This window comes from Chlamydotis macqueenii, chromosome 2 (genome assembly GCF_036417535.1).
Source record: "Chlamydotis macqueenii isolate bChlMac1 chromosome 2, bChlMac1.mat, whole genome shotgun sequence".
NCBI classification, from domain to species: Eukaryota; Metazoa; Chordata; class Aves; order Otidiformes; family Otididae; genus Chlamydotis; species Chlamydotis macqueenii.
Genome location: NC_141557.1, coordinates 16,087,624 through 16,110,625, shown reverse-complemented (window position 1 = coordinate 16,110,625; position 23,002 = coordinate 16,087,624). Strand labels below are relative to the sequence as shown.

Here is a 23,002-nt window from a genome sequence, read left to right as displayed (position 1 = left end):
CTATTGTCCAGACACACTGACTCCCTTCTTTAAAGGCTGCCTCTCCTATGTTCTTCAAAATTGTCCAAAGTGTGGCACCAGTGACATTCTGACACCTGCAGGGATTCAGACAGACTCCTTACTTGCTCTTGTTTTCCTCAGCATCACAGTTTAGTAGGTGGAACACTGCCAGCAGAGTTGACCTCTGTTCACACACAGTTTCTTCTCCAAAATATACAGATGGTAAATGCATTGGCAAACCTCCATAAAGAATTGTGTGCCTTCTTCATTCAAGGCCAGATCGGACAGGGCCCTAAGCAACCTGATCTGAGATGTCCCTGCTCCTTGCAGGGGGTTGGACTAGATGACCTTTAAAGGTACCTTCAAACCCAAACCATTCTATGATACTAAATGTTTGTGAAAAAAGGGAAGTTGAAGATGATGAAAGGAAGAAAAATCAGAGGAAGGAAATGAAGGGGACTGAGGAAGAAGGTAGGCTACAGGAGAGGTAAAAAGGAGAGAGGCCAGACCTAGGGAAGGGCAGAATTGGCAGCACCTTGAAGGTAGGATGCTAAGGCTGAGTAACACATCCTTAACATGCAGCAGCTCTCATGCTAGGACACCTTCCTCTTTCAGGAACCCGCTTGGGTTATTAGTTTTCCTAAACCCACAATTAGGTTTAATGAAACCATTTTCCTTTTTTAGACCAGCCTCAAAGGGAAAAAGAGGAGGAGTTTCTCTCTCCCCACATCAATGAATTCCAGAGGAAAATTGTGCACTTACCATAGAGAGATGGAGGAAACACAAGTTTCTGCTCCATGGCATGCTTACATAGGATATAAATGGAAAGGCAGTATTTTAAAAGCAGTCTACTCTATATCTTCTGGATCATTCTGAAATACAAAACAAAGTTAATAAGGCTGTAGCAATTACCTACGGACCCTGACTTACTCGGAGGCTACCAAGAGTGTAGCTCAGCAGTGAAGACCTGCTAACACACAAAGCAGTCACATGGCCCCTGACATATACTACGGATGTACGCACAAGTTTTAAATACTGAAGAGAGGATGTGTCTGCTCCATTCCACATCCAGGGAATGATGCAGCAGACCAGCGACAGCTTCCCGGCTGCCCCGCAGCTCTGCGCCCCAACCAGCGCCCTTCCAATCCCACAGAAGGTGCACACCGCTGCCTCTACGGTAACCTCACTCTTCCATCCCTAGCGTGGCACTAGGCAAACGTTTTATTTCCCCTTCAGGTTCACCTCCACGCCCACCTTTACCCCCTGCCCTCGGCTGGTGGGGATGGTGCCAGGGGTCACCGCAGGCCCTGGGAGCCGGGCACGCAGGAGGCCCAGGCCGCGGTGTGCTGGGGCAGGCGGCAGCCCGCACCCACACGCCTCGGGCCTAGCCCGGCCAGCCGGACAGGTCTGCTCCCTCCTGCCAGAGGAGGCAGCTGCCGGCGCTCACACGCCTCGGCGGCACCAACAGCCCTTCCCGGCCCATAACCCCGGGTCAACCGGTGCACAGGGAGCCGCTCCGCCACAGAAAGAGGAAAGCTGAACCTCCCCGGCCGCCGTCGAACGCGGGGGACGGCGCCTGCGCACAGGCTGCTGCCGGCTGGCCGGTAATGGCGCACCGCGCGGGCGGGCGGGCGCTGTCCCTGCTGCGGGGCCGCCTGCGCCTCCCCGGCTGCGCGGGCGGCGGGCAGGCCCGCCTCGGCTCCTCCGGCGCCGCCGTGCAGAGGGCGCCGCAGGCAGCCGGCGCCGAGGAGGCGGGTGAAGGTAGGGGTGGCCGGGCTGCGCCGCGTTCCCCTCTGGGCCTGGCTGCCGTGCGGGACCAAGGGCGGCCCGGCTGCTTCTCCCGGGGGGCGATGAGGTCAGGCGAGGGCGTGGGGAGTGGAGTGGCCGCCTGTGGTGTTTCGGCGCCGGGGCGCTAGCGGTGACCCGGGCGGGATGTGCTGCTGCTCGGGGCCCGGGGAGCCCCTGCCCAGCGGCATTCCGGCGGCAGCGGGGTCGGCCTGTACTTACCCTGCCGTAGCGCCAGGGTGTAGGCCAGGAGGCCGGGATCCACTCTCACTGTCTAGGACTTGGTTTATTAAACGTAGATGCCAGCTAGAGGTAAATGAAGTGACGGTGGTTATACTGAGGGACTCCTTTAAAAAAAGCATAGGAAACGTTTGATTGATGCTGTGTTTGTGGTACAAGCCAAGAACTACTGAGGAGTGCCCATTGGTGATGTGCTGCGACTTGGATGTACCGTGTAACGTACCGTTAATGCAGTTGTGAGCTTAAAGCCTGTGCTTATACTTAAGTTTATGTTTCAGAGCTTGAAAAACATTAGGTAGCAACCATTTTTTAAACAGAGAAGATCAGACTGTATTATCGCAGTTTCACAAAACCAGCAGTCTTTTGGTGTTCATATCCTTGTGCAACAAATTGGATTAAGGAACAGTTCAAGATTGCACTTAATCATTCTTGTTTTGGTGTATAAATTTGATCATCAGTCTTGCCTGGTTTGCTTGCATGACTCCATAAATGCTTGCATTAGCGTCAGCGTGCAGAGGGCAGCACTAGAATATGTGCAAGCACCATGTGGAGGATGGAGCTGTTTCTTCCAGCAACAGTGCTGGCGTATACTTGGTTAAAGTGATTGTGAAACTGTGCCACTAACTAGAAATGTTGTGTGGAACGGGGGAAGAAAACAAAGTGGACTGCCTCTCATGCATTTAAAATGCTTATAACTACCATTTGGATGTCATCAGCTGCATCTGTGCTGTGCTTGGACTGTGCAAATGACAGCAGAGCCAGAAAGAGACGTCAGAGCACGTCTGCTGCTCTAAGCACGTGTAGGTAGTAAATCAGACGAGAATCACATAAACGCTCTGGCCTAGCGCAGAGAGCAGTGTGAGTGAGATCTGGGTTCATCTTCTGATTGTGTCACTGATCCATGGGACTTGTCCTTTCTGCATCTTACTCACTTCACACTTCTCTGCCCCCACGGAAAATAGGATATTTATCATCTTTATGAAGTGCTTCTGTAGTCATCCGATGAACAGCGCTATATAAAACTAAGCTATTGAAACAACTGTTTTGAGTATTTATTATCTACAAGCCTGTATGAGAGGCTTGTAATAAACTTGTAAAATAAAATATTTTTTAAAAATAATAATAAATACTAACAAGTTTTATTAGATGATAGTTAAGATTGTCTTGAGGCCACAATATCTCGTGGATTCCTCAAAATAAAAAACATAGAATAAAGAGCTCTGTGTGTTCTCGAGCTTCCCAGTCTGAATTACGAATGGCAGCATTAAGAGGGAGCAGCTTCACAGGCTCTGGTAATGTGGTGTCGTTACTGGATTAGTTTGAGAGTTATGCAGGGAAGTGGTTATGATTTCAAATTTGAGACGTGGCCCCTTTGCCTGTATGCAACCAAGAAAAAGTTTCTCTGTTTCTGGATGTTCCAGCACGTCTCATTTCCATGGTGATTCTGTAGGCTGTCAGCAGCAGCATAGACTGCCAGTAGTATGGTGAGATATGACTGATCTGTGGGTTTATTGTAGTAGAATAGATGAAAGTATAGTATTAAATGAAAATTTTGAGTAGGAGTTTACTGTAAAGTAAGGTGATGAGTTGTAAAAATAAGCAAGTGTTGAATTGTTCCGAAGGTGAAAGTGCCGGTTTTGTGGTGGCAGAGAGAGATGTCTTCTTTTCTGCGCAGCTTGCGAAAGGTCTAGCTCTGCCTCATACCCTAGCTGGTATTTCCAGACTTGTATGTGGAGTTTGACTGTGTGTGATGAGTTTTTTAACAGTGAACAGTGAATCAAAGAAGACCTAAGACCTAAGTATTATCAAGCTTACTGTGGCATCAAGGGAAGTCAGTATTGTTTTCTTCCTACATTTTCTATTCCTTATTCCTACAAATGTATGCATTTGTGAGAGAAATACACTTATGTTTGCATCTTTCGTTCAGTCTTGATTGTTTTCTCCTTTCCTGTGACCCTTTTAGAGAGGAAGGGCAAACTTTTGTTCAGTTTTTCAATCCCAGAGGAGGAGATTAAATGTACTAAAATAAGTTTTAAATCTTTCTGCTTATGTAGAAAAACATTGATGCTTGTTTCTTCTCACAGATGCTGAAGTCAATATCAGAAAGAAGACATTCACTGAGGTTCAAACAGAACGATCGGAGCAAGCAGAACGGACTGTTTTAATTAAGTGCCCACCAAGACTTAATGAAAAAAAATTATTGCAGTATTTATCTAGTCATGGAAACATCAATAGTCACTTCTTTTTTGAAAATCGTGTAAGTAATTAACAATGTAAACTAAAATCTAGACTTAGACAAAAAGAAATACTAGCATCTGGTCAAGGCCTCATACATGCAAGTTAAGCAAATTATATCTTTGTTAATATTTACAAGTTGCTGAGCAACAGATTTTTATAAATAAGTCAGCTAAGCAACACCTCTAAGGAATGGGTAGCACCCTGTTTTGCACTAAATCTTTGAAACTTTTACATAGCACTATTCATTGTTCTAACAATAGAGCTAGCTCTTAATGTGCTTCTTGAGCATTGCAGTCATGAAGATAAATAGATTTTAGAACTTTTATGTTTAGTGCTTGCTGCCAAGAATAACTTATCTTAAATATTTCTGACTTCTTGTGAAATAGTGTCTAAAAAGTGTTGAGGTACAGAACCTAGCATTCAGCTTCAAGACTGTTTTATTAAACTGTCTCAGTTCTCCCAGGAACGTCTGAATAATATCAGTACAATCAGTTCAAGGCTTGCATGCATTAATCTAACCCTGCCTGTTTCCATTCTTAATGTTTTAGGGTATCCATGCTTTAATAGAATTTTCTGAAAAGGACAGTATAGCCTCATTGCAGGATGCTATTGGAATCCCAGGTGCTGCAGACCATCATGTGGTCCCATTTAAATCTAGACTTTTTACTTTCACGCTGAAAAACCCAATGAGTCAAGCTGCTGAAGAGATACCGGTTCACCTCTCTCCTCAGTCTCACATTCCAGTGAAAGAGCTTATTCAAAAGCTTTGTCATGCAGACAGCGTAAGTATAGGTTTTTAGATCTCTCAGTTAAAAATGAACCATGTCTATTTTGGATTTGCAAGTGGTCACGTGCAACTTGTAAAGCAATTTATTTCTATTAAAATTTTTAAAAGTGAACCTTGTTAGCATTTTATGTGAATGATTCTCCTACATTGAAACAAATAGACAAAATTGGCAATTTTGTCAAAATTATTTCTTCTGTATGAAATAAATCTGTTTGAGATTTAAAAAAAAAGATCTTCTAATTGCAGTGATATTAAGTAGATGAAAATATAGATAGAAGATGGGTCACTGTATTTTTATAATGTTTATTTCCTTAACTAGATAAGCAGTCAGATGTACGTTCTACTGAATGAGTATCAGCTTACAGAAGAAAATATCAAGCTTCGGTTTCTGGCCTGTTCTCTGGTTCGGGATTTCGCACGTGCGTATTTTCCAGACAGCACGGTAAAGCCATTCGGCTCTTCAGTCAACACCTTTGGCAAACTGGGATGTGATGTGGACATGTTTCTGGACTTCCATGATATACAAAAGCATGCTACAAAAATGGTAAGCTGTGCATCTTCAGTCTGTTAGATTTCTTCAGCAGAGCAGCTCATTTGCTGTTTCACACACAGGAACCAGTTTATTTATGCTTAGATTTTACATGAGTTCATACTATAGACTGTGAACAAGTTTATTTGAATGTTTGGATGTGAAGACTTTCAAAAGCTGCATGTGACAAGAAAGAGATTTTCTTGCAATAGGAAGAGAATGATTTGGTGTTTGCTTAGATTTTGTGCTGTTAGGATTAATTTCACTGTGAAAAATCTCATCATGCTCTGAAACTGATTCAGCAATGTCAGACCTTCCCATCCTACTGTTGTGTTTTCTTCACTGGAGCTGCTGGGCTTCATTCATGCTGTTTCAAAGCTCAGCTTTGACTTTTAGGGTCTTCTGAAGCATGGTAATTTTGTGTGTGTGTGTGTATATGTGCATTTTGGGAGGATTGTCGTGTTCTTTTCCTCAGTTTAAAGAGTTGACTTCATGCTGCAGAAAAGTTATTGAATTAAGTACTGGAGCACCTATATACACACACAAGTAAGAGTGTGTGGAGATGTGAACGTTTAAGACCTGGGATAGTATCGCTGAGTAGTTGCAGGTGGCACGCATGTTAATATTTGTGTTGTCTATCCAGAGAAAATAATAACCTGATTTTCATTGTGAGGGGAATTAGTTGGCTTACTCCTGAAAGGAACTTGAGGATAAGCTGGTATATGTGAACTGTAGATGTTTTGGGGACCAGGTCGCAGGAGGAAAACAGGAACTGAGCTAGATCAATAGTGCGGATATTTCAGTTGTCAGACTTTCCATAAGATACTTCATAATTATTTGAATACCTCATTGATAGTACAACAGTAAGCACTAAGTAAGCAAGTGTGGAGACTTGAATTTGCTGATCAAAGTACAGAATTTGCAGGAATACCTCAAGAATTTGGAGGGTTACAAGACTTCCAGTAAGCAATATCTGGTCAACATTATTGCCTTTTTCAGTGCGCGTATTTAATGTCATTTTAATCATGTCTTAACCCATACTACGATTCAGAAATCTGCACTATGTAACCAAGTTCACATTTTTAGTGTTGGGATTTGGGCAGCTGCAAATTGTTATGGTTATTTAGAGTAGGTTGTGTCTCAGTCCTTGTATGTGTAGGTATAGAGAGTCAAAAAGGACTAGACAAGGCTTTTTTGGAAGGCTCTTACGTCTTGCTGCTGTTTTTTGACTGTGGACAGTGTAAATGTCCTTTTGGATTGGAGAATGAAATATGAAAGAGAGAGATGAGAAGGGAAAATTGGATCAGAGATGCCCTGTGGAGAAGTTGGGATTCTTCATGGATTCTGAATGGGTAATTAAGTAAGTGATTCTGGCATTTTGAAAACTTTTCTTTTTGTTTGTATGGTGACACATAGTTTGGAGAAAAAAAAAGAAAAGGCAATGAGCTTAAGCTTTTGAAGATTGTGAATTCACTCAGCTTTTCTGTACAAAATGTGTATTGCCATGTACTTTATTTTTAAAGAAATATCCCTTCAAATGTATATAGTTTTCAATACTATTGCAGTGATCAAACACAGTGAAAGCAAATATGTCAGCTGAAAAGCAGGATCATCGTGTGTGTGAAGTGTTAAAATCTAGGAACCCTTTACGTTTAAACAGTAAAGTTGCCTCTTAAATTTTGAGGGAAAAATCTTTCAAGTATAAAACGTCTATTTTTAAAGCATGTTTTGTAACTAGCTGTTTTCTTTAGTATTCATCCTCTGTAAAAATGGAAGTTCTGTTGTGAACTTTAGAGCTGTGATTCTGTGGTATAGATGACACTGATTTATAGGGAAAATTATATTCTCCCTGGCAAACTATGTTACTAGTATACATAAGTTGGCTGTCTTAGAACAAGTGAAGACAAGGGGAGGTAGCTTTAGTTATAAGATGGGCTGCATCAAGAGAAGCGTGGTCAGCAGGTCGAGGGAGGTGATTCTCCCCCTCTACTCTGCCCTGGTGAGACCCCACCTGGAGTACTCTGTCCAGTTCTGGAGCCCCCAACACAAGAAGAACATGGACCAGTTGGAGAAGGTCCAGAGGAGGGCCACGAAGATGATAAAAGGGCTGGAGCACCTCTCTTATGAGGACAGGCTGAGAGAGTTGGGGCTGTTCAGCCTGGAGAAAAGGAGGCTCTGGGGAGACCTGATAGCGGTCTTCCAGTACCTCAAGGGGGCCTACAAGAAAGATGGGGAAAGGCTGTTTAGTAGGGCCTGTTGCGATAGGACGAGAGGTAATGGTTTTAAAATAGAGGGGGGTAGATTTAGATTAGAAATTAGGAAAAAATTTTTTACGATGCGGGTTATAGAACACTGGAACAGGTTGCCCAGAAAGGTGGTGGAGGCCCCATCTCTGGAAGCGTTCAAGGCCAGGCTGGATGAGGCTCTGAGCAACCTGACCTAGTCAGGGATGTCCCTGCTCCTTGCAGGGGGGTTGGACTAGATGACCTTTGAAGGTCCTTTCCAACCCTAACCATTCTATGATTCTATGGACCAGTTGGAGAGGGTCCAGAGGAGGGCCACGAAGACGATCAGAGGGCTGGAGCACCTCTCTTATGAGGACAGGCTGAGAGAGTTGGGGCTGTTCAGCCTGGAGAAGAGGAGGCTCCAGGGAGACCTGATAGCAGCCTTCCAGTACCTCAAGGGGGCCTGCAAGAAAGACAGGGAGAGACTGTTCAGTAGGGCCTCTTGTGACAGGACTAGAGGTAATGGTTTTAAAATAGAGGGAGGTAGATTTAGTTTAGATGTTAGGAAAAAATTTTTTACAGTGTGAGTTGTAGAACACTGGAACAGGTTGCCCAGAGAGGTGGTGGATGCCCCATCCTTGGAAACGTTCAAGGCCAGATTGGATGAGATTCTGATCTAGTCGGGGGATGTCCCTGCTCCTTGCAGCGGGGTTGGACTAGATGACCTTTGAAGGTCCCTTCCAACCCAAACCATCCTATGATTCTATGATCTATGATATAGTGGAGCAGTGAAAAGGGTACATTCTGATTTCTGCACTATTGCAGCCTGTCAGGAGGTACTAGCAATGGAGGAGGAGCAGGCATTTCAGCACTTATTTACATTAAATAACAATTTTTTAGTCTTTGGTAAATTGATTGCTGATTGTGAATTAAAAATGCAGCAAAAGTGGGAGCATCCTTTACTAAGAGTGGATTAGCAATACAGGGTGTGACCACAGATAGGGTATTTTGGACATGCGAGCAGTTTGAGAGATTAGTGAATGATTTAAAACAGATTTCTCTGATATTTTTAGAGTAACTGTTTTTGCATTAAAACAGTTATGCTTCCTGCTGAGGGTACTATATCAGCTCCAAAGTAATAGTTCACTTTATCTACATTTGCTGTTTTGAGCAACATGATGAGAATAAGGAGAGAACCACAGGCTTGGTGGTGTGTCAGTACTTCATCCGATCCAGATGGCACCAAAGCTATACATGAAGGTCCTAGCAATTATTAAGAGTCTCTGTTTTATCATTACAAAAAAATCTTCATTCAGCTTTTGAGAGATACTCAGCTGCTGTCTGGGAAGGCATATTGTGATTTTTTTTGTCACAAACATAAAGGTCTGAACACCAGCACACCTACACATCGGCCAAGTCACTATCTTTTCTTTCCTGTTCCCTACCTCAGTGTTGATAGTTACAGAGCCAGCCCTGCTGTAGCATGCAGCTACGCAGCCAAGTGGGATTAGGGACCTCTGTCCCAGTATGTTCAAACACACGTGCTGGCTGGAGAACTGTTGGCAAGAGGAGAGCAGGAACAGTCACCTCAGTGATTGCCAGAGCAACTCAGAAATTCCGTACCTAAAGTTAGTTTGTGGGAAAGGTTGCAAGGTCCGTAACTTCTGAATTGTTTCACCTGTCTGTGAGCACATGTTTTCTTTGCACTAACCTGGTGACAACAAAGGTAACGTCCTCTATTTGTATTTCGTACAAGCATAATGCTTTTTGTATAGTATGCATTCACCCATGACATGTTCTAAGGGGAAGATAAGTCACTGTCAAGTATTGGATTAGCAAGCAAAATTATCTGAGGCTTAAAACCAGAGAGAGCCTATAAAGAGAACAGAGGTTTCATAGATATGAAGTTACTTTGTTGATGCATGAACTACAAATATGGTGATTCAAAAGACCTACAGATAAGTTTTTCTGCTTTTGTGAGAATACATCTCAACTTTTTTTTTGTCAGAAAAACTTTATCTGATGTGAAGAGATTATATCTTGTCTTAGTTTTGAAGGATTAAGTAATTTGCATGCTAAGTTTTTTTTTTTTTTTTTAATGAAAAAGACATTTTCCTTTACACTGCTGCTTGTTTCACTGATAACACATTGTTCTTTGATTTGAAATTGAATTACTGGTGGTTTGAAATGAATGGTGGTTTGGTTGTGTTTTCCCCCTCTTTAATTGTATGCTCCTCTTCAGTCAGAGCATACATGCTCTCTCGGGAATTCCAGAATTACTTGTTTTAGGCAACAGTGAGATGTAGTAGTATAATACCCTTGCCTGAACAAGTGACTTTACAGTAAGTTGATCACTGTTAACCTGGAAAAATTGAATCACTGAAAAAGAATACAAAAAAGAAAACAATAATTTTTACTTTTTTTTTTTTTAAATTCTGCAGGCTACTTTGAATAATTCTTGTCTTTCAGTCTTTAATTGTACAAACTCCTTTACAAATTGTTGTAGTCTTTCAGAAGTATTCTTACATGTCTCTTTGGTTCCAGAGCTAACAGCTTACTTTTAAAATTCTGTGTTAGAAAAAAGGTCCCTTTGAAATGGAGTATCAGATGAAAAGATTACCATCTGAAAGATTAGCAACTCAGAAAATTCTTTCTGTGATCGGTGATTGCCTTGATCATTTCGGTCCTGGATGTATGAGTGTGCAGAAGATACTCAATGCTCGCTGCCCGCTGGTGAAATTTTCCCACCAACCGACAGGATTCCAGTGTGATCTGTCAGTGAGCAACAGGTGAGAGTTGATTTTAAAAAGTTTGGGAAGAATAATAAAGTACTTATGTTCTGAAAACCTGTAATAAAAACTGTTTAGTCTACTCCTAAACAAATGTGAATGTTGGCTCTGAAAATAAAAAAAATATATATATTTTTGGCTTCTAGAACTTTGATATCTTAAGCACATTAAAATCTTTCTCCAGCATAGGAAGTACTTGCTAGCTAAAATGGAAGGCTTGAAAACTGCTCTGTACGGTAGGATTGGCTTATAAGGAATTGCAAGAAGGTGGTGTTCGTTAGTCATTCTTCCCTTCACGTATATGGGTATTCGCACAGCCTTCTTTTGATTGCTTTTCAGAGTAAGCAGCTTCATTGTGTTAATTTTCAGTGACTGGGCTTCTAGTTATTTTGGTGCCCTTTTTTCCTTCTTAAGGGCCTGCATACACCTGTATGTACCTTGAATGCTAAATTAACTCACTGCATCAGAAAATGGAGTCTGAAGTGTTACTGTCATTTAGGACCTTTCACAGCAGTGCCCAATAGAGGGAGCAGGCTTCTCAGAAATACCTCTCTGCATCTGTTTTTCCACTTCCAGCTTGCTGTCATTTGGTTGATAGTAAACCATATAATTTGTTTTACTGTCACTTAATTTATTAAGAAATAACGACCTTAATCCAGTGTACGCCCGTAGCCCTGGCATTAAGGGTACATAATCGAAAACCCTTTTCATTGTTGTTAGGACATAGTAAAATATGAGTGATTATCTTTCAGAATACTTTTGATATGACTTTTAGTGCAGGTTTTTAGTTTTAGTGCAGTGTCTACATCAGATACAATTAGATCCTAGGCTGAATTTTCTGAATTACCTGAAGTTCTATTTTAGAATATGCAGGAGTTGTTAAGGCAGTACTGAGCAAATATCTTACAATAAAATTACTTTAATATGTGCAGCCACAGTGAAAGTCAGGATGCAGTTCTGTGCAAATTTCCTTGTAATTCTCTGCTGATAGTTTGGATGGTTGGGACTGTGTGTGTTTTCTTGTTATCGTTTGGAGGAATAACAAACCTCTCTGGACACAAGGAGTCACTTCACAGTTGAAATTTTAGAAGTCTGGATGTTACAAAACTTTGATATGTAAACTTCCTCAAAATGCCATGGTGGATTTTTAGAAGAATTCAGTGCAAGATTTGGAGTAAAAGCTCCTGCAACTGTAGTTCAACAAGCAACTTTAGGCTAAAACTGACCCCCAAATTAAGTTTTGCTCTCACATCATGTTTCCATTTTTCTTCTTTTTCTTGCCCCCTCATTTGTACACTACATGAATGTTTGTATGACCATATGATGAAGGAGATCAGGATCAAAACCTGATCCATCTGAAAACCTTTAGCCTTCCAGATTAATTGTTTTTTTTTTTTTTCAGCAGGACCAAACATTGGTCATTTGAAAATTACCAAATGGACTTGTTTTACAGATTTCATTGTGTCTCTGTCTCATGTATTTTTCAATGCTTTATTTGATTACTCTTTAGATTAAAATTGTAAAAGAATTTCTGGTTGTGTTTTATTATTTATTACAATAGAAATATTACCTAATGTACCTCACAGGCAATTGTGGCAAAATTATGTTTTTCACCTTGATTCTGCATAGTTTCACTCCTGACTACTTGATCATGGGGTTTTTTGGTTTGATTTTTTTTTCTTTTTATTTCCCACTGTGATGTGGAGCAAGGAAATAGGAAACAGTGCAAATCCAGTATTGTTATCTACTCATAACTTTATCGTTCTTACTATGAAAAACTACCAGGTGTTGAATCCTGGACAATTTCAGGCATTCTTTTCTATTTTTTTGCATGCATAAAAGTTAAATGTGTTTTGTGGGGTTGTTTTTATGGATACTCTTTTCCTCTATAACTGATGCCCTAGGGCTGAACAACACTTTATGTGGTACTTGACAATTCTCTCATTTACGTGTCGCTTACTTTTCATTTCTTTTTCAGCATTGCTATAAAAAGTTCAGAACTCTTGTATATCTATGGCTGTCTCGATTCCCGTGTAAGAGCGCTGGTGTTCAGTGTACGATGTTGGGCCCGTGTTCATGGACTTACAAATAGTGTTCCTGGAAGCTGGATTACAAACTTCTCCCTAACCATGATGGTCATGTTTTTTCTGCAAAAGAGATCACCACCTATCATTCCAACACTAGATCAGCTTAAAGAACTGGCAGGTAAGGACAGCTGTTTATGTGTTTATGGAAATGACTTTCACATTTGTTTTCTGTGAAGTGATGGATAAAGTCAAACAATTACTTTATGCTCTCACTTACTAATGCATAGTATGTGTGCCTTAAGTTTGAGGGAATACACAAGTTTTACTTGTTTGTTTTTTTTTTTTTTTGTGAAAATAATGCATTTTTAAAGACAAATTTTCAATACAATACTAAATTCTATTTAGAGAGGTTAGGCTTGTTTTATGCCTCAGATAATTAAGTCGTTTATTTGCTCAGTGCTCCCATGCTGGCTGTTTTTGTTTATTTTGTATTTTGTTTTTTAGAGGACTTGTAGGGTCTCAAATGTCTCTGCAGTTGTTAAGGATTTTGTGCAGATTGATATGATGTCTATTGTTTTATAGATACCAAATGTTTAAAAGAAAGGCAACATTTTTTTCCTCACAATTTGTGATATCGTTGAGACTGTTCAGGCCATCTGCAAATAATTCTTATATCTTTGCAAACAAGCTGTTCTGGCTGCTTCAAACATAGCTTTCAGAGTATATTACCTTCAGTAAATCTAATGAAAGCATAGAGTTCTCGATTCCTCACTCATGCCTTCTGCGTATTGACATGCTTCCATGGAAGCTTTGAGTGGAGAAAAAGGTTTAAAGGTCTGTGTTCAGTTGCTTTAAAATCAATTTAAACATTTCCATCAGAATTCTATAGAATTTTTATACAAAAGACCTGTCCTGAAATTTTACAAGAATATTCCTAATTTTCTGAAGTTTTTCAGAAAAAAGATGGTGGACACTTTGGATCTGATTTTTTTTTAAACCTTCATGTAAGTATTAACCTCAGAGATTTTTGCTATTTAGTGTATAGTAAAGCTCTGTATGCAGAGATATCAGGTTTGTTACTGAAAAGAAGTAATTTCAGAGATACAAAGATGTTGTATACCTTATTGCTGTAGGCTTTTGAAAATATGCCATTTACTCATGCTCCTTTTCCTTTGCCTGTCCATAGACTATTTTTTTTCTTTTAAATCTTTAACCACTTAAGTTGAGTCTTAACCTGAAAGTTCACTAGTGAACTCCTAATTTGATTTACTTAATGTGATAGCATTTGTTGAATTCACTTATGCCTGTTATCTGAATTTTGTTAAATACAATGGCATGTTATTGTTTATCACTTCCAAATATGCCTGCAATTTTTGTTTCAGATGAAAAAGACAAGCATGTAATTGGAGGGTATGATTGCTCATTTGTTAGTGATCTAAGCAAGATTAAACCTACGAAAAATACAGAAACACTTGGTAGGTAAATCTTCCAACAACTTTTTTTTTTTTTCTTTTTTTAATTTTATGAGCATATAGAAAATATTTTTTTCCTTAATATTACTGATGACTATATTGTTTTTCTTTCCCTTAGATGTATTGTTGGGTGACTTTTTTGAATATTTTGGAAACTTTGATTTCAGAAGGAATTCTATAAATCTTCGAAAGGTAAATGAATTTTAATCTCTCATAATTATCAATTGAATTTCTGCTGTTTGACGAACTACATAGGCTAAGCAACAGTTTCTGTCATTTTTAGTTGTATATACAAAGTCCATTTAAATGAGTTGTATCCAGAAACTGATTCCTTTCTGTGAATGAGGAGAGTTTTCCTCTTGGAGCCTAATCACTTACAGCACCATTAAGAACATTTACAATGTCTTTATTTGGGGATGTTGGAAAGCACAAACTCCAGTGCTAAGCCTGTATGATTTTTTTCTCGAAAACCCTGTAATAAAAGTGACAGTTTTGAAAAGTAGAAGCTATTTTGCTTCTGTGAGAGAAAGATTTTTAAAATGTTATGATGTATGTCATAGCAAAAGTCTGTAACAAACCCTGTACACAAACAGGCTTTACATTTAAAGTTGGGAGTCCAGACCCAAACAGTGTCTGCATTAAAACTTAGAGCTGAGTTCTGAAACTTGCTTTTGGCACTTGAGTTTCCTGCTGCAGTTTGTATCAGCCTACAGTAAATGTACTTAAAACTCAGTAAGCATGACAGATAACATGATGATTCTGTGCTTGCCAAGAGGTCTGCACTATCACTTTGGTTTATTTCATATGTTTAAGTCATGCTTTTTATTGATATATGTGTGCAAGTATAATAAATATATATAAATGTAACTATCTTAACTCACACCTGTTCCTGCTTACAGGATGGGAGTTTTAGTGCCATGTTGCTGTGTGGACACTCTTGTTTGTGTTCTTTTTCCTACTTGGCCACTGTGGATTACGAGCAGAAGAGCTCTTTTTGCTTCTGCAGGTTGATCTAGAAACTAATTCATTAAACTGGAGAATTTTTGTTTGCCATTAAGCTTTATAAAGGCAGGCAAAGGCATACACATGTTGGAGCCTGAGCTGGTCAGGGAACTGTGCTCTGCTGCTGTTTTTCTGTTTCAATCCTTTTGGCCCTGGGGCAAGAGTACATAGCATGTACATGGACACTTGCTGGACTAGCGTTAGCTGGTGGGCTTCTGCTAGAGCTTGCGGTGGAAGGCTTGCAGAGGCTGTGTAAGACAGAGCGGGTCTGCTAAGGGGCACTGATAAGCACTGAGAGGGAAGTGCATTTAAGTAGCAAACTACATAGTTGTCAGCAATATGCATTGTACTATACCAAGTGCCCCAAAGTGGACCCTGACCTGAATACTTCTGTACTTAAAAGACAGACTGAACTGGGAGGAGTTTCAGCCAAGGCAGTAATCTTGTTATGTTGTACTAGCTCTTAAAGAGCACTGTGAGAGGTATGGTTTGAGCCGTCTAAGTGCTTGTAGTAGTTTATCAAACTGGGCTATGCAGCTTAATGTGACACACTCGTGCTGCCCGTAGACAAATGGAGATAGGAGTAGGAGGCTGCAATGAGTGAGGTCTGAGATTTGTGGAAAAGCAAATGGGAGAGTGGCCAAAAAGACAGGCTAAGCTGTAGTTGTGTGTTCTGTGCCTTGAAGGAAATCTAAGCTGAATGTGGCAAGGAAAACTAGCACTAAGAGGATTCAGAGAACAGGAGTAACACAGTCAGTTTGACAGGAAAATTAACTTGATTAATAATGACCTTTTTTTAATGCAAAAAGTTCTCTACTAGGTCAAAATACTTTTAGTGCTAATGTAATAACTCAAGTGATTTGTTACTTGCTCAGCCTATAATACATACATGCAACTTTGGCTTTTTCTTTATGCTGTCTGCAGGGAAAGGAAGTAAATAAACCTGAGTCGTCTCCTCTTTATATCTGGAATCCCTTTGAACAAGACCTTAATATCAGCAAGAATGTTAATCAGCCACAGCTGGAGAAATTTGTAGCTATGGCCAGAGAAAGTGCCTGGATTTTACAGAAGGAAGATAAAACTCAGCGAATGATCAATAAAGAGCCTTGGGGACTGGCAGCCCTACTGATACCATTTGGAAAAAGTAATCCCAACAAGGTGAAGAACAGGATGAAAGGAATAGGAAGTGAAACAATTAGAAGCCTCTTGGACTCTTTAAAGTTAAATAATGCAAACAGTCTACAAAAAGCAGTGGGAAAATGACTTTCAGCACAGAAACATAGTAGCTGATATTCTGTTTTAGGAATTGAATGTGACACACGGTCCGAAGAACATTACTTTTAATATTTCTAGTATGGTGAAATGGAAAGTCAAATGACCTTTTTTTCCATTGTGATGCTTTTTGTACAGGTCTGCTTTCTTTCTGTACATTTTTCTCCTCCTTACTCTTCACTTTTCCATCTGTTCTATGAATGAAGAGCATTTAAATGCAAGTTTTACAGATACATTTTGGAGGTAGCCTTTAGTTGGGCATGCTTCAAAAAAATAAAAAGACTGACAGGAGCAGCATGGGAAAAGAGCCTTTGTGAATTCTGTTGGCTAACATACAAATGATTTGCTAAGTAAAAGCTCAAAGAAACAACCACCTTTCAGTGAAACTACAGTTTAAAAGATGATGAATGTTAGAATCATTGCTTCCATTCCAATCATGTTCTGGAAGCCAGTAAAACCAAAGTGCATGTATCTATTTTTCCAGTTGTTTTCCATTCATGTAGGTAGTGCCAAGACAAAATAAAGAGAATGGAATTAGATAGTAGGGTTTGCAGTTTCATAAAGCATTGCTCTCCAAGGGTAGTGCAACTGTTCTGTGTTGAAAAAGTGGGTTTGCTCTTGTGTTTACCAGCTGATCTCAAAATTCTTCAGTCAACTCTCTTGTGTGTACCTGTAGGACTGGTTCCCACACACGCCTGTATATACACTCATGTTTCTCATTTTGCCTTCAGCTTCACTTGAAACCTGTATTTCAAGTTCAGGCAGGAGTTTTTGCATGCCCTTCTTGCCTCCTCACTCTCTTCAAAGTTGCTGCCTGCTAGGCAACACCAAAGCCTTCCTCTCACTATCCCCTGTAGAGGGATCTGTCCCTTGCAGAGATCCATAGGGAATCGTGTATCATGCTGGAGTTCTGTTTTCAGTCTTGCCTTTTTTTTCAGATATTCAGAAGAACAGTGACTGTCCCCCATTCAGATCAGTTGGGCCAACGAGAGTCAGTGCTTCTCATTGAGTTCTCTGACCATCTGCTGCAAAAGGGAGTGTTTTCAGAAGAAGGGGAGAGGGGAAGGAGGAAGGAAGTCAGAAAGGGAAATGGAAATGGAGGGCAGGCAAATGTTGGATAGATTTTCCAGGTACATTTGTGAGTATTCTACCTGTGCAGTTCGAGAGCCACTCATGCATTAGAACTAAATGGCAATGGTGATAACAACTCTACAGATTGTTTTCTTAACAGAAATTCTGTACAAGAAATTACTGTAACTCAGAGATTATCACACAGGTCCAACATTGATGTTTATGATTACTGTTTCATTTTTCAGTATTTTTAGATTCTTTAGTGTTGCAGTGCTAGATGATTTTGTGTTGACTTTCTTTCCAGTGGTGTAGTCTGAACAGTTAAAAAGTTTGTTTTCTCTTTTCCCTGAGGTATTATTTGTTGGAAGTACTGCGGGCAGTAATGCATACTTCCAAAGTACTTGTAAGAACTGGACTAGGAAAAGTACTTTCCAGCAGCTGGCAGACTAAAGGGTTAGACCTTGAATGGCAGGAAGACCCTCTTACAGATCAATTCCGTACTAGTTTATTTGGAGTTTAATATGTGTCCATTTCTGATTCATTAATGTTCTTTTGAATAATGACTCACATAATCGTTATGGTCACGGGAATTAATTCTCAAATTAACTTCTTCAAGATTGAGCCTTGAATGTCAAACTTAGTGTTGTAGCTAAATCTTAGTGCTAGTGTGTGAACTTGTTTTGGGAATCTGGTATGAAGTTCTGTAACTTGTTATTGGTGCTAACCCAAAGCCTTCAATAGCAAGCTTGGCACTGATACTATAACGAGTCTGTTGCTACCTTAATCTTTTCAGGACCCAAAGGTACATTTTCTGCTGTTTCCCCAGCAATAGACTTTGAAGCTTTGTGAAAATTAGAGCAATGCTCAAATACTTGTGAGTTTTCTTAATTCTAGCTAAACAAAATGCGTAGTACTGCAGTGCAATAGTAAGAAAGAGGTGTATCAGGGACAGAAGCATACAACAGAACTGTGGCAGTGCATACCTGCTTGCGTTATATTCACAGTGGTTCACTCTGGCATATGTAGGAAAGATTTTATAAGAATTTTGATACACAGACACAGGACATTTGTAGTCAAATACCAATAAACTTTCTAATTTGGTTATACAGTTAAACCATGCTGAAGCACATGCTTCATTTGTAAATATGTATAGGCGTTCAAGCTGCTTAGTGTTCCTTACAAGGCAGGGCAGAACATGGTTACTGTCCATGCAGCGCCTTTCAGCATCACTCTTCTGTTTAGACTGCCTGTCCCTTTTGGGAATCGTTCTGAACCCTTGTCATGGCTGCAGGCCAATTTTGAAAAAGAAAAGAAGCCAAAAGCAGTGTTGTAGCAATGGAAATGCACAGGTGATCATTTCAGATGTCTGCAAGTCCAGGGAGCGGGAGGCCAGCTGCTAAGCAAAGCCTAGAGTTTGAGGAGCAGCTATCGTTGATGATATAAATAAGCCTGACTGGCAGTTTTCATAGAGGAGGCTGCTGGCTGGGGGTGGAGAACTGACCGTAAACTTCCCTAGAGCATGAGCTGTGTCTGGGAGAAGAGCTGCGTGACACTGGTGGAACTGAAGCCACCTGTGAGAAGACAACCAGACAGAGAAGAGGAGGACAAATATTTGAGGGGGTGTATTTAGCAAATCAAGAGAGAAGATGTGATCATAATTTCCTGAGAGCAGCAGCCTTATCAGGTTGAAGATGGTTAGAAACAATATGGTTCTGTCAGTAAACACAAGGGTTGGATATTTGTCAAGAAAGGACTATGGTGACAGTCTGGATTTGAGAGCGTCTTCATATGGTCCAAAAACATGTAAACAATGTCTCGGTGAGAGGGAGGCAGTATATTTTAGTTACTTGTCAGACTTGGCACTGATATGCTATGTTGTGGGGTAGAACTGTTGGGGAGGCCACATGTAAGGAATATCAGTGCATTAAACGCATTTTTGCCCCTCTGCCCCTTCCCTTCACTGGGAATACTTTTTAGTGCAATCTCATGTTCCCTGACTCTTAACTGGTTAGGGAAACTGCAAACACTTAAAATTTCCTTACCCTGAGAAAATGCACTTTGGGACATTAATTCAAGTTAATATTTGTTGCCAGGTATTTTTTTTTCTAAATGTTTGGTGCTCACAACAGTTGCAGGAACGGGTTCTGGTACAACTGCCACTGTTCCATCACTCCTCCGTAGCTTCCTGAGAATCTGTACCCTTGGTCTGCGGTTAGCTGCTGGGTGAGCATCTGTGCATCTGTGTGTGATGCTCATGGCTAAGACACAGTCACAAAACTGAGACTTCTTGGCTGGTAGCAGATGCTTCATTCCTCTGCCTCGATATCAAAGCTACGCTTGCTGCCTGGGGTTCTGTCCTTTAGACTTTGCATCACAATATAATGCAGGCTGGGAGAGACCTCTGGACCTAGTCTAACCTCCTCAAATGGGAACAGCTGTGAGATTAGACCAGCTTGAAAATCTCGCAAGGATGGATACTGCACAGCCTCTGTACAACTTGTTCCAGTGCTTGACTGCCCTCATCACCCCGATGAGCTGCTCTGAAATACGCTGCCACGTGCTTGTCACTCTTACTGCCATCCATCACAAATGTTCAAGCTGCACCTTCGTGTAAAGACACCCCACAATCTCCCCCTTCTTCCTTCCCTGTCTTTCCTGAGGAGCTTGTGTCCATCCATCAACAGTACTCCCACCACATGTGAGCTCTCCCACCATATCTGTTACTCCAACAGTGCTGCAGTAATAGCACAAGGAGCTTTAGTTCCTCCTGCCTGTTCCCCAGGCTGCCTCACATTTGTATGTGTACATTTGAGGTGGGTACCTCTTCATTCATTTTTTTTGTTCCTGAGGTCCCTCGTTCCCATCACCCTGCATCCTTCGCTCTCAATCCATGTCCACCGCTGTCTCGCTTAACTTGGTTATAATTGTCCTCCCTTATTGTTCCTAGCTGAAAGCCTTGATATGGACTCTGCTCTTATCCAACTTGCAAAGTCTCCTTGACATTCAAGTCCTGCCTAAAAAGTAATTTCTAAAAGGATCTGCAGGAAAATAGGAGGTTGTGAATACGAGATTGGCATGACAGAAAACCAGCAGAAAATACATTTGCACCTCTGCAGGGAAGCATGGTGGAAATGTCTGAGCTAGCCTCAGCTGTGCTGGTGCATCTGCAGAGAAGCACATAACACCATGCAGGGACACTCATGCAGATGTGGAAGAGGACTTTGCTGCCCAGCAGAGCTTGTCAGCTTGGATTTGGGACGTTGCTGATGCTTCTGGGTCCAGGGCAGTTGGGCTCTCAGCTGCAGCCTAGCTCCATGCTCATGCTGGGTCTGTGGTTGTTGAGGAAACATGTTCCTACAACAGCATGTCTTCCTTCTTGCAAGTTTATTTCTAAGTTCAATTTAGTTTGTATTCTCTGGGGAGTACAGGCAATGTTTTTACTTTACACAATTTTGTGCTTTTGGAAAAGGAAAGATAGACAACCTTTATTTAAATAATTTAGCCAACAGACAAGTTAAAGGTCCATGCCAAGTTCAACTGAAGCAAGTTTAGGATTTCCAGCCTGGGCTGCTTTGGAGATCTCATGAATCAACAGTTAGGAAGTTTTTCAAAGTGAAATAATCCTGTTCACTGGAATGCTTTCTCTTCCAAATGCTTTGTCTTGCTTATCGCAAAATAACCACCAAAGTTCTCTTCTAGTACAGAATTCTTTTAAATGTCATGGATAGTTGGGGGTCAGTTTGTTTAAGACAAGGGTTAGGATTTATACAAGGCTAACCTGTGCCTGGAGATAAAATCTCTTCCTCCGTAAGTCCTCTTAGTTGACAGTCTTGATCCACTGCTTTTGCAGACCTGTTTCTTGTACGTTCTGTAAGTAGAGTTGTTTTGCTTTCAAAAGAAGCAGTACCTCCCTGCTTCTTTTCCCCCTCTCCGTTGTTTTTTCATCCTATCTCATCTGATCTAATCTGTGAAAAACAGTATTTCATTTGACCTGTAGTATTTTGTGGAGCAATATTGAGATACATAGAAGTTGCATTCAAGAAATGGGTTGTTTTTAAAACATGGCTCTCACACGGCAATGTAACTTCTTTTGGCAGCTTAATTTCTTGTGTAGATTGGGTCTCCATACTGCCTTTTCCGTGGCTCGTAGAGGGCTCAATTAGCTGGACTTGATGCACCTCACCTATACTGAGCATGTTTTTTAGGAAGTCTGCTGTTTTGAGAGACTTGTTTAACACAGTCTGTAGTATTAGAAAGCAGGAGTTCCCTGCAAATTTTTTGAGACACTTTATCCTTCGAAATTATTTCTGGTTTCCCCTGTTGTTATGGGGAAAACTGTGTTCAATTTGTTTCGCAGAAAGACTTTGGAGATAAGTTTTTGTTCCCATGCTGAGGTCTCTTGTGCATGCAGATTCGTAGTCAATGTAAACAGTGCAGCTCGGTACAGGAATCTTGCATGGAACAACTCCCAGAATATGTCTTCTAGGTATTATCTTCGCAGCCCCACGATTAACCTAGGCGTAGCCTCCCGTTTGTGTTGCTGACTCCACGGAATGGAACAACTCCCATAATTCTGTATTGCTTTTTCTCATGTTGGACACAGGCAGTACTCTGCTTTCCTGCAGAGAAAAGGTACATAGGTTAGAAGTTGGGCTGTTAGGTTGAAAAGCAGTATTATTTAAATTCTTTCTGAATATTTACATCTTAAGTTTGGTTCTTAAAGTCCTTGTCTAGGAGCTATTGCTGGAGATTTTCAGGATGAGGGAAAGAACTGTGAGAATACATAAAGGCTTCATATTTCAAGTCACTAGATAAATGTTAATTACAATTAGATTAATTATAAAAATAATTATATAGTGGAAAATAATACATGTAACAATCCAGCAATAACAAGGAACACTGCCTTATCTCTTTGAACCAAGTAGTCCTCCCAGTGGTGCACTTCTTTTAGAAAAGGATGGGATTTGGGAGAGCATGCTGAATGGAAATGACAATATCCAATACATGGGAGGGTGAGTGTTTAGTCACTACAGTAAATAAAAAGGAAACATTACTGACTCCATCATGAAATGAGATTCAGAGATTTTGTGACTCCAGAAATACAATATCGAGAACTGGTCTGTGGATCTTTTGGTAATTCATACTTCTTCTTCTTGAAAATTTTCTTTGGACACCCGTCAAAAGAGGGTTTGCCATAATTGCTTGGTATCTGAGCCTGCTAAGTAAGATCTCATTTGAAATAACCATGATCTGTTTTGTTGAGAGACTAAAGACCTTAGCTATTACAGTTCTGCTCTCCACGTTTAAGAAGGTTTCCATTGCAGTTGGCTTAGGAATGTGTTGTATTGTCATTTTCAGTTATCCTAAAAATGCAGGTGCTTACAGATAGCAACAGACTTTCACACTTCTCCCACATAGGCTGTATGATTTTAGTTCCCCTTTTTACCGCAGAGAATATTTTAAATCTTTGAAATGTTTTGCAGCAATTAATTTTATATTTCTTGTAGGAGATTCATAATAAAGTAAAAGACCTCCTCTGTATTTGTTTGTTAAGTTACTGTTCCA

General features: G+C 40.6%; 1 protein-coding gene across 1 annotated transcript; it reads left to right on the top strand.

Annotated features, from left to right (window-relative positions):
* Positions 1 to 1,592: 1,592 nt before the first annotated feature.
* On the top strand, positions 1,593 to 16,905 carry MTPAP (mitochondrial poly(A) polymerase). The gene is given in 10 exon segments (XM_086742085.1): positions 1,593 to 1,761; positions 4,110 to 4,282; positions 4,812 to 5,045; positions 5,370 to 5,594; positions 10,382 to 10,593; positions 12,572 to 12,798; positions 14,003 to 14,095; positions 14,211 to 14,284; positions 16,019 to 16,331; positions 16,334 to 16,905. Coding segments are annotated over 10 exon segments (1,749 nt in total). The 5' UTR covers positions 1,593 to 1,607; the 3' UTR covers positions 16,378 to 16,905.
* Positions 16,906 to 23,002: the final 6,097 nt, after the last annotated feature.